Below are 12,377 nucleotides of genomic sequence, written 5' to 3'. Positions count from 1 at the left end.
TTTCCCTTCCACAGGCCTCAGTAATGTTCAATTCATAGTCTCACAATTTCAGAATTGAAACATTTTCAATATGAATTATTTGCAACCATTGTTGTTACTCAAAATATTAAACAGCTAAATCCCATTGACAAAGCCAATAGTCTTGGCTGGTTTTAGGTGTATGTCAGTTGTTGTGTTATCTATCTGGCCGCAATACCATAAAGCTCAGAGAGTCACCACAATACTGGTTGGGTGCTGCACTATGGGGATCACAGACATGTCATTTACATGTTTAAGCCACACTTTTAATTACTTAGGCCACCTCCTCTTAGAGACCCCCCCCCCACTTTTTTCATCCCATTTAAAGGCTTGGGGTAGAGACAGGAACAGCAATGTATGAGCAGGACAAAAAGCATCATTTTCAGCAGATGTTCTTTTTTAGGGGTCTTGGGGGAAATTCAGTTGTGACAGTGTCTAAGAAACAAGGGCAACGCCTACAGATTTAGGGTGACGCATGTACCCACATGACAGATACATAGTGTAACCGTAAAAGCAGCTGCTTTTTCGAATCTTTCGCTGACGTTTTAACTTTGGAGGGCACTTCTGATTCCGTTTCCGTCATCTGACTTTGTAAGTTATTAAAATGTTCTCTTAAAAGGGGTGGAGTCTATGAATAAGATGTGGAGGCCTCATTATCTGCGCATGGAAGTTTGATACTGGTATTTGTTCTCTCCTCCAGGTTTGCAGACTAGCGAAGACGCCAAATTTTACGCAATCTCATCAAGATTTGAGCCTTTCTCTAACGATGGTCAAACTTTAGTCATTCAGTTCACAGTTAAACATGAACAGAACATCGACTGTGGCGGCGGATACATCAAGCTGTTCCCCGCTGACCTGAAGCAGGAGGAAATGTACGGCGACTCCACCTATTACATCATGTTTGGTGAGTTCCTTAGACTCTGTGCTTCTGTGGGTTCAAGGGATGTTACATACAGCAAAGCTGACTTTCCCTGTTTTCTGAATGGACTGTGTAGAAGTTTCGTAGACAAAATGTTCCTTATACAGCTGATTTATTAATTAAACTCGACATTCACTCAGGAGTAATAAAAGTGCAGATGTAAGGCAGTCTCTGCGTTTGTTTGGGGCTGTCTGGTGTCTGAAATACTTGAAGAGCTGTAGCAACACGTTTGTACGGGAAACTACCTTTAGATCACGGATTTGACACAATCACAACGCAGTTGTTACCACAACCGCGTTGTAACCACGCAGTGCCATTACTACACAAGTCATTACATCAACTTGCAGTAGATCGTGCTCTAACATAAGGAATAGTATAGTTTACTATTCCAACACCTTCCCTATTGTTACGTAAGCTGGAGTTGGAATAGTAAATTATACATTTCTAATGTTAAGGCGCCATCTACTGCAAGTCGATGTAATGACTTGCGTAGTAATGGCATTGCGTGGTTACGACGCCGTCATTGTAACAACCGCGTTGTGAATGTATTGCGGAGTAAAATCTTCATTGTAAACGTATGTATTCCTTTTGTACGGGCTTGAACAGTGGCAAATGGTTGCTTGTCATGGAGACTTTCAATCGTGCTGTTTTTGGCTGAAATTGTAGCAGTATGTATTGACATCTTTAAAGTAAACAAAAGAGCACAACAAAAACACAAAGAATTTCATCAACATCAATAAAACAATCAATGCAGAATGCATCATAACAACCACACAATACAGCTCAACAACATTTCAATAGTACAGCACTAAAACACAACAAAATAAACCAGTCTTGACAAAGCCAAAGAGTCTCACTTTCGAGATCTGGTCACTTTGCAAGTGCCAGTTAGCCATGCTGTACAGCATTGTGAAGATGCTGTACAGCATGGCTAAAAGCTAAAAAAAAAAAAGAAAAGGCCAGATGATGCGGGCACGTCATTTTGTATGCCAGATGCATGCTCTATTACCCAAATGTGCCTATAAAATTACATGAGCACCATTATTTTATTTACCAATCAAAGGTGATGTTATGTTATGTTATGTTAAAAACACTTTTATAGCGCACAGCTGCCCCAGCCAAGGGGCGTCCCGGCGCTTCATAGAAAGTACCCAAACACAACACAGCAACACAAGGACGAGAACGCACAGAACAGAGTACTAAACTGAATGGGGAAACAGAAGCGTTTTGATAGCTCTCCTAAACTTCAGGAGCTCATCCATTTCACGGATATGGAGCGGAAGAGAATTCCACAATTTGGCAGCCAGAACTCGAAAGGACCGGCCTCCAGCTCTGCATAGTCTAAACCATGGGACAACCACCAGATTTTGCCCCAGAGATCTCAAAGAACGCGAGGGCACGTAAGGCACCAAGAGATTATCAAGAATCTGGGGGGAGGCCAACTTGAGGATCTTGAAAGAGAGGCACAGGGTTTTAAAATGGACCCTCTGTGCCATTGGCAGCCAGTGCAAAGAACGAATGGTACTTCCCGCAGAGCAGAACCTCGGTAAACCTACCAGGGCTCTAGCTGCGGCGTTCTGGACACGTTGCATCCGGGCAATTTCGGCCTGGTTGGCTCCCAACAGGAGAGAACTGGCGTAATCGAGCCGAGATAAAATGGATGACTGTATGACCAACTGCCGGGTGGAAGCATCAAAGAACTTCAAGATAGGTCTCAACCCTCGTAAGATGCCAAAACAGGTAGCCGCCACTTTTTTAGTGTGACCACTAAAACTAAGGGCAGGATCAAGCCAAACCCCCAAGTTTTTTTCCTCTGAGACTGGAATAGGAGTTACACCCAGCTCAGGGGGCCACCAAGTGTCACCCCAAAGGTCCGTCCGCTTGCCCACAATCATGAACTCAGTTTTTTTAGCATTCAGCTGGAGACAGTTAGCGTTCATCCAGCTAGCTACCGCCAACAGTCCTTCCCGGAATCTGGGGGCATCAAGGTCGGAGTCACCACTCAAGGTGACCGCCAGCTGCGTGTCGTCAGCTTAAGAGACCATACTCATGCCCCAATGCTTGACGACAGCCGCCAGCGGTCTCACATAAAGATTGAATAATGTGGGACTCAACGACGAACCCTGGGGCACACCCAGCTCCAGCGGATAGGACTTGGACTCAAAAGGCGGGGTAGCCACTTTAAAGGTCCGATCAGCATGGAAGGAGCTAAACCAATCGAGTGCAGTGCCCGTGACTCCCGCCTCTCCAAGACGTTGGAGGAGGATCCTTTGCGAAACCATGTCTAACGCGGCACTAAGGTCCAGTAGGACCAGTGCCATAGTCTGACCAGAGTCAAGCACAGAATGAAGGTGTTCTGTCATTGAGAGCAAAGCTGTTTCAGTGCTGTGGCCAGCACGAAAGCCATACTGGGAGGGGTCCAGAATGGCTGCTCTCACAAGATGTTCAGACAACACCCCATTCACAAAGGCCTCCGTGATTTTAGTGGCCCAGGGGAGGAGAGAAATCGGGCGATAGCTCTCGGGTTTAAGGGGGTCCATGGTAGCCTTTTTCAGGATAGGTGTCACAACCGCCTGTTTCCATTTAATTGGAACAACACCGGAGGTGAGAGAAAGATTTATAAGGTGGCACAATGAAGGAAGACAAATAGCCGCAGAGTCTCTGAACTGGGCTGTAAATGAAAAAAAATTGAAGTAATGCAAACGCTTTTTAAAGACGAACAGGCTGGAATCCGTTTACTGTTAGGTTCTTCACAAAAATAAATAAATAAAAAGATCACAGATGAAGCAGCAAAGGGGAGTGGATGAGTGGGAGAAGGTAGTAACACTCAGGAGAAGCAGATAAGGGGGAACACAACACAGAGGGTGTGGCAGAGAACTACACAGGTCTAAGAGAGCAACATGGAAATGAGAGTGACAATAAAGCCAACCAATGGTAAGCAGTGGGCAGGGTCTAATATCACAGCATGCTCAGTATATGTCTTTTCCCTGTCTTGTAGACGAGACCTAAAAACAAAAAAACACATCATCACCACAACTAAATAGCACACAACAAATATGCACCAACACTCCTTTCACACATTACCACCTTCAGACACCTGCTTTGAGGATTCAGTGATAAATACTGCTTAAACTTACCATCAAGGACATGAAATAACGCCAATAAAAAATGATAGTGTCTAGGAGCACCAAACAATGCTGTTCAGCATGAGGAGATACGTTTTGAGGTTTTTTTCCATTCACCTTTTACCACTCTTAAATGCAAAAGTTAATATTAAAATTGGATCACAAGGAGTACTAAGGGTGCAGATTGAGATGGAGATAGTTCAGCGTTGGCAGTAGAGACGTGCTGGATTGTACGAAAGCAAGTGGGAGGAGGAATTACCGCAAGCTAAGGTGTGGAGACGCAGAACGTTATTTCTCAGTTCAACCATTTTTTCCAAAGCCTTCCCTTAATGGATGAGGCTGAACATTTTTCAATAGACTTTGTCACTCTAGTCCGCTAATCTTGGACTTTGTTGTTGCAGGCCCTTTTGCTGCCAGGGTGGTGGGCATATGCATAGACCTTTATTCTCTAATTATGTTGTTCTAACAATATGGGTGGGAGCATACTTCCATTTTAGGTGAAGCAGGGCAGAAGTGTTTATGTTAGAACAGCTGATGATAAAGTGGTGAGTTTGTGGTGTCTTATAACCCATTGTGACCAGGTGGCCATGTTTGTAGGAGCCTATACTTCTAAAAACCTTTTTAGCTTCCTTTCAGTCGAGCAACTGATGGAGAACACACCTTTGAAACGCTTCTTTCCTTGCTGGCGTTTTTAGTTCCCCTTTTGTTTGTCTGGCCTCTTCAAGAGCAAATGAGCGATGAAGTACAGCCTTTGATTTATGATAATTTTTCCCCAATATTTTCCTTATGACTGTAAGTGGCGTAAAACATGATTAGATAGTGACTTGCTAATAGTTTTATATAGATGCAACTACTATAATGTGAGTAGTGCATAAGATGTTATCACCCCTTGAGACAAGTAGGAGAGGGAGTGTGAGGTATTAAATATTCTTTTCGAGTGATATTTTAAAAGCATTAATTAACATGGATGTCCATGCAATGTAATTGGCAAAGCATGTTAAATCAAAGTGTGTTTGTGTGTGTGTGTGTGTGTGTGTGTATATTGGCTGTCATGACGTGCAGCAAACGTTACTTACATTCTGGTAACACTATTTCTGGTGGATTCTATATCTTTCTTCTAATTCCTCACCTTAATAATATCCTTCAGGCACCTGAGTGGAGCAGGAAACGTTTTTCCCATCAGTAGCTCTGCAGCACAGCACAGTGATGCTATGTGCCCTTAGGCTCGACTCTGTCTGCCCAGAATGTCATGATATTGAAGAATATAATGATCTAACTGGTGCACTGGATTCAGTTCATGGCATTTTTCCTGCTCCCTATCTAGCCTTGAGAGAAACCAAAAAAGCAACAACAGCAGCAACAATACAGCGTATGATATGTTTGCATACCTTGGGATCCTAATGTTCAAAGAATTAATTCACAAGGGAGGAAGGAGGGCAGTGAGGAATCTGCAGGAAGATATAGGGGCCTATTTACAAACTATATTTTGTAGTGCATAGGGTAGTACTTCAGTAGTGCTACTCATGTACTATAAAAAACGATTCACAAACCAATGGCTGGAGATCTCCGTCTTGCCTATTTCTTCTGGAAAGAGAGCTCCACCACAGTGGCACACATCTCCACACGTGTAGCTATTAATTTTAGTAGTAAATTTGGGACTGAATAATGGGGAATACTTAGTCCTAAATGGGAGACTAAAGGGAAATTTCAGGATGGATCTGAGGAAAAGACATACTGGTGCAAACACCCTCCCACAAAGAAAATAAGGGCCTCATTGTGAGTTTGGTGGTGTGGGAGTGGGTCTGCCCCACTCCCTCACCACCAAACCCATGTACAAACCACCTGCCAGATTAGATGTAAATGTCAAGGTATTTGTAGAGCGCACTACCACCAAGCGGTTTCCTGGCGCTATTACTCATACCGCTGTGGAACCCTCCTGGCTTTCCCTGTGATGTGTCCACTCCTGGGCACCCCCTGGGTGAAGCCAGGCATCCTTAGCGCTGTTGGGGCCAGTGTGGAGGCTAAGCAAGCTATTGCCCAGAGTTGCAGCGTGGGGCCCATGATTAGAATAGGCACAGAGGCGAGAATTGCCAGGTCCGAGGAAATTGAGCCCAAGACCCGCCGAGACTGGGATTGAACCCTCGTCCCGGGCCAGAACTCTGCATCAAGGTCTGCCGCTCTAACCATTGAGCCACACTCCTCCACATTAGGATTTTTTTCCTGTCTTGTGGGTGGTTCTTGGCGTTCCCAGGGCTGTGCCTATGAAATGGGCACCGCAATGGGAACGCCAAAGGCAGTACCGGCATGGCATGGACTGCTGCAGTGCACATGTTGTGTCCCCCTCTGTGCATCTACATGACGTGAGGCAGAAGGGTAGAGCCCCTTTTGTTTCCTCACTGCCACACTTTTCATGGCAATCTCAACGCCATGAAAGGTGTGGCGGTGAGAAAACTCGTAATATGCTCGGCGGGGCCGCAGCAGCCTCGCCGGCATAGTGCAGTCTCAAAAACACTGTAACACCGCCAGGGATCTCTGATCCCTATTGGTTGTGGTGGACCGAGGGCAGCCTGACTGCCCTGGTCTTAATGGGATGGTCGGAAAATCGCCACCACTGTGCCCCCGCGAGAATGGCAGGCCACGAGTGTGGCGGTCTGTGGACCGCCACACACACGTAATAAAGCCCGTAGGCCATTGCTATTCACATATAATAATCAACGTAAGAGTGTCAGACACATATGAAAAACAGAAAAGAGAAGCCAGAAATTCAGGCGGTCAGAGAGGTGGGTTCCACCAACAGACAGTTCTCAATTAGTAAGGAAGCTAGAGTGCACGTGCTCGGTGTGAACTAAAAGTATCCGCGGGCCCCAACTAAAAGTTGGTAGTGACTTAAAAAGAGTATGGGCTACTTCTTTTCAGCCCATACTCTTTTTAAGTCACTTTCCTAGTCACTAATTTCATGTTCTTTTCAACTATCTGGGGCCCAATGAAGACAACTGGCTACCAACTTTTAGTTGGGGCCTGAGGGTCCTTTTAGTTCACACCGAGCACGTGCACTCTATCTTCCTTACTAATTGAGAACTGTCTGTTGGTGGAACCCACCTCTCTGACCGCCTGGATTTCTGGCTTCTCTTTTCTGTTTTTCATATGTGTCTGACACTCTTACGTTGATTATTATATATCTATCTGGAAGGGGTAGAAGAGTGGTTCTTGAAACCCATTCTCTCTTGTTGTTTGAATTCATTGCTATTCACAAACTGTTCATCTAAAGTTACTAGAGCCCTAAAGGTCTCAAAACAGGTTTGAATGTACTCCAGCTCAGCCTTTAAGTAAGTCAGGCACCACACACCACCACTCATAGGTACTGCAACACACTCTCATAGAAAACAACAGACGCAGAGAAATAAAATAACACATTATAGGAACTATGTTAGAATAATTAGATTATTTTGATGTTTAATATATATGTAAATATATTTCTATGTTATAAATATATGTAATAAATAATTATATAATTTAAAAAATTGATAATAAATGTAATTTTTAAAAAGGAAACTCAACTTTTAAAGTATTATTTATAAATTAACCATACTTTAAATTAGTTAAATTTAACAAATCTAGATCTGAAATAAACAAAAAATTATAGTGAGGATGGGAATTATATTGTTCAAATATTATTGTTTATAAATTAATATCTTTAAATTAATTATTAATATACATTTTAATTTATTGGCTCTTAATTAATAGTTCAAATTAATTTACAATCAGAATTAGCCTTTCTCTGTATGACTTTGCATGGCACTCTGTACTTACTATGGAATGTTGTTTTCCTTTTTCCTTTTCTTTTGGCTTTCAGTCCTACTTTGGCCTGCCGTTAGTATTGTATGGCAACAAACAATAAATAAAACACCCCAAAATAATAATGTGCAATTATATCGAACATTAAAATATATGTGCATTTTTTTTAACAATAATAAACTTTAAAAGATGTCCCTATATTTTTCCATATGGAGACATTCACTGAGATTGCCACCTACATAAGCAAAGTGACTAGTACTAAGTTTGCAGTCATAAATCCTGTTGTAGTAGGCTCTGTCCCCTAATTTGAAAGGTAGAGACATGTAAGTCCACACACCGGTGTAAATCTACACTTGTAAATGGTGACTAGCACTAAGGCCTAGACTTACACCTAGGTGTAGTAGTAAATATGCACACGATTAAGGGCCCGAGTATGATCTCGCAAGGAAAGCCCTCTGTACGACTTAGATCCGGAGGGCTTTCCTAGGCGAATTGTGCTCTGCGAGTCCAAGCAACTGAGTACGATGCACCCATATGTTGACGGACTCGGTTTGCTTGGACTTCCCTTGAACTCTATGGGAGCCTGTATATTGAACGCATACACAGGTTCCCATAGCAAAAAAAGGGGTGGGTAGGGAAAAGCATACACCCTGTAGTGCCCGCCACACTGTACATGCATGGAAAGGGGGGACACATGGGTAGCCCCACAGGACAGATTTGGAGGGCCCTGGGTGAAGGGGGGCCCGCTATAGCCCCCGAAGTCTGATTCCCACAGCTGTTTTGTCTCACTGAGACCAAGTCAATACGGCTGTTTGAATTGTGCATCGTACTTGCTAGTTCGGAAGCTGGCTCCATTGTGCGGCACAAATCGTCTGCGAAGGGGTTGGACTGACAGGATCAGGTTCGGAAACGATTCGGTCTACGCTGACAAGATCTTCGTATCGTACTTGGTCGTTCGGAACAGGGGACGATTTGATCAGAAACAAAGGCTCCAAATCGGATTTGCTCGGACTGGAACACGTCTGGAGGCCTAGCGAGATCGTACTCAAGCCCTAAATGTACTGGTGTATATTTACCTTTGTGAATAGCCCCCATAGTATCCATTGGAAATATTGTTATAGAAGGTAAGTAACTTTTTCTAGCGCTGGATACCTCTTCCTGCAGATTCCTCACCTTATGAATGTGTCCCAAAGCAATATCCTCCCAGGTTGGCATTAGTAGATTGAGCTGTGAGGCAGTACTTTTTAGCAAAAGTATGTAAGGATGGTCATGTGGCTACCCAGCTGATGTGAACTACTGAGCATCTCTGGTGAGAGTGGTGGGAACAGTCATGATCCTGGTGGTGTGGGCACAAATGCGAGCTGCAGCAATATTATTTCTCAAGGCATAGCAGACTCTAATAGCACATTGGGTAATCCAGTGCAACATGTTGTGCCTGGTCACCACAAAGAGCTGGTCATCCTCTCTGTCCTTTTGTGTTCGGTCGATGTAGTAAGACATGGCATGCCTGGGGGTTCAGTCTGTGCAGCCAGTCCTCCTTGTTGGTGGGACGGGAGGAGGGTAGAAAAATGGAAGTGTGTTATACAGGTCCATGTGAAAGACAGGCACTACTTTTGTTAAGAATTATTGACAAGTACAAAGAACCTGTTTGCCCGGTTAGAAGACTGTGATTGAACAGAGAGAGCCTGCAGTTCACTAACCCTATGGTCAGATGTCATCACCACCAGGAATATGGTGAATTGGGCAAATGTGCATTAGTTCCAATTGAGATTCCATAAGGAATGTTTACACAAGGTTCAAACCCAATTGAGGAACATTAAATGGAGCGGAAGGAACAATTTTAAACAAAATATCAGACAACATGCCAGTATTGGTGGATTAAACAGAGAAGGGTGGTCAGTCATGAAGACATATTAATGTGAACAGTGAAGCCAAATAAACTTTCACAGTAGCCACTGTTAGGCCCTGCCCGGCAAGAGACACTGTGATGCATAGAACATCAAGAAAACATAAATAAAATGGGTTCAGACATTCAGACTTGCATCATTCAACAAACCTTTTCTACACGCCACCATAAATTGATTTTTTGGCAGCCATGATAATGCCCACAACTTCAAGCAATAAGTAGAGAGACTTTTGTTGGCAGCGTGAAATCTTCACCCTTGCAGCTGCAGCATTTGGCAATTGGTATGAAGGACCAGGACATTCTGATGCAAAAGCAAGTCTACCCATGTGAGAGTGAAAGAAGAGGCTAAGCAGTGTGTTCCAACAAATCAACGTACTAAATCATTCGCGCCCAGGCCAGGGCAATTAGGATCTCCTGTGCTCAATCCTCCTGCACCTTCTGGAAGACACTCAACCGAAGTGGCATGGCATCAGAGGTGGGAAAGTGTTATTTTAATGCTTCCACTACTTTCTGTACCACCAGAGCCAACAAATAGATTTTCTCTGAATGAGGTCCAGATAAACAAAGGATACCCCTTTCTAGAGATGTACCCAGACTCATTAAATTTGTTTAAGTCCAGGAAAAGGCCACAATCTGTGTTGTAAGAGGGAAGGACAGGGGGTTGGCATACTCCGAGTCATTATAGTCTGTATGGCCATTACACTTTTCAGCCGTCAAGAGTATTGGAGTCAGACCTGAAAAGTTCCTCCATTTGAGCGAATCTCTTGCCCAAAGGAGAGGTTGTGACAAAGGTTTGCCATTAAAAAGAAGCCTTAACTTTTTCTTTTGCCCACTCATATAATATCTGCTGGCCTTGAGGGTCTTGGAGACAATGCTGAAATCAGTTCCAAGGATGTCAGTGTCATGGTCAACATCAAGAGTATGGTAGTTAGCAACTTGCAGGGGACTTGCTTCATCAGAAGAAGCTCCAAAGCCGGGGCCTGTTTAGGTGTGGTGTTGATTGGTGTCAGTGTCATAACCACCGGAATCAGCAAAGCTACAGGAGTGAGCACACCCTTGGGGAGTGGCCCAGAGTGTAAAGAGACCACTCTGAAGATTTCCAATATGGCATGCCAGAAGGTCTCAACCATTGCAGGGTCACCATCGATGTCAGAAATTCCGGCTTTATCTTTTTATAGCGTCGCAATCAGCTCCAATGACTAGGAAGAGCACAGCAGAGGGAAATGGCACCCAGACTCAGAATGGCCCCAGGAACAGGACTGTACCTCTAGGAAGAAGGGATTTCTTTTCCTTATGGTGCTTTTTGTGTTTTTTATTTTGTGGGGAGATCTTTCGGAATACTATATCCTTTTAGGGGACTTACCTGAAAGGGAAGGAGAATGTTTCTCCAAATTATTGTGGCTCTTTGGGAAAAAATAACTTGGCTTCATGCTCCCTAATGTCCTTCATGTAAACTAGTGAACAGGAGTCCCAGGTCATGTTCGGAGCTAAGACCCCGCATACATAAATTGTGTGGGTCTGACATGGACATTGTCTAGCATCTCTGACAGGGTTTGAGCCCTGAAAACTTTAGATTAGACCTATGACTTATAATTTTGATAGAGAAGCACCAAAAACAGCTCCAGGCCCAAGTCAATGAGGCTTGGAAAAACACTGCTGTGATGAAATGGCACCAGCTGCCAACACTAAAGAGCCATCGCAGGGGTTGAAAGTTCTGGATCAATCAATCAATCAATCACGGCATTTGTAAAGCGCGCTACTCACCCGGGAGGTTCTCAAGGTGCTGGGGGAGAGGGGTAAGTTACTGCTCGAACAGCCAGGCTGGCAGGTGAAACATTCATAGTGCGAGGAATCTTTGGGTCGAAATATCCATCAGAATTAATGCTTGTAGCAGAGGCAACGCAGGAGTTGTCAACTGGTGCCTCCAACGCAAAATTGTAAACTTGAAGAAGTACACTGAATGTTGATATGTCATAATAGGCTAGTTCCACTGAAAGGCAGGTAGTGCTTGGAAAGAGTCGGAATGAGTGGCATGTCAGCCAAACGCAGAGCTGTGACTGGTTCAACCCTGCTTTACTCAAATTACAGGGTTCTAACCTGTTGCAATTTCTAGATTTCCATATAGGCAAATGCACTTCTGCAATCTTGTATTATATTTCCAAAAATATTTACATCTGACATTGTCGAAAGCATAATTCTCTGGCGTAATGAACAGGACTACACAAAACATTGTACTAATATAATAAAAACCAAGCTTACAAAAATATTAGAAAAAATTTCTTTCCTTTCTAATTCCCTGTTGGTTAATACAAATAGTCAAAAATTTACTCCTGCAGGCTTTCACCTAAGCGTGGGAAAATGTTTAGATTTTTTTAGTAATACCAATAAATTTCCAAGATTCTCATGGGTACTTGTGACTTTTGCAAAGTTTGAGAAGTACTCACAGTGTAAACATTTGCACATTCAGAACTGTAACTGGTGTGCATTTCATTTCAGAAATAGAACATGCAATGTGTAAATGTTTAGCACCTGCTTTTTTTCTCCTCGATGGGGCAAGCATTTTTCTTAGTGCAATCATTCCATACCTTGACCCACCACTAATTGCAAAAGCATC

The 12,377-nt window shown here is 43.5% G+C and overlaps 1 protein-coding gene across 1 annotated transcript in view; it reads left to right on the top strand.

Annotated features, from left to right (window-relative positions):
• Positions 1-12,377, top strand: part of LOC147747197 (calreticulin-like) — a 166,136-nt gene that overhangs the window by 49,596 nt on the left and 104,163 nt on the right. The window contains exon 3 of the mRNA XM_086952424.1: positions 719-922. Within this exon, the coding sequence (XP_086808550.1) occupies positions 719-922 (204 nt within the window). The remainder of the gene's footprint in view (positions 1-718; positions 923-12,377) is intronic.

This window comes from Lissotriton vulgaris, chromosome 1_1, assembly GCF_964263255.1.
Source record: "Lissotriton vulgaris chromosome 1_1, aLisVul1.2, whole genome shotgun sequence".
Classification (NCBI taxonomy): domain Eukaryota; kingdom Metazoa; phylum Chordata; class Amphibia; order Caudata; family Salamandridae; genus Lissotriton; species Lissotriton vulgaris.
This window is presented reverse-complemented; position numbering and strand designations above follow the sequence as displayed.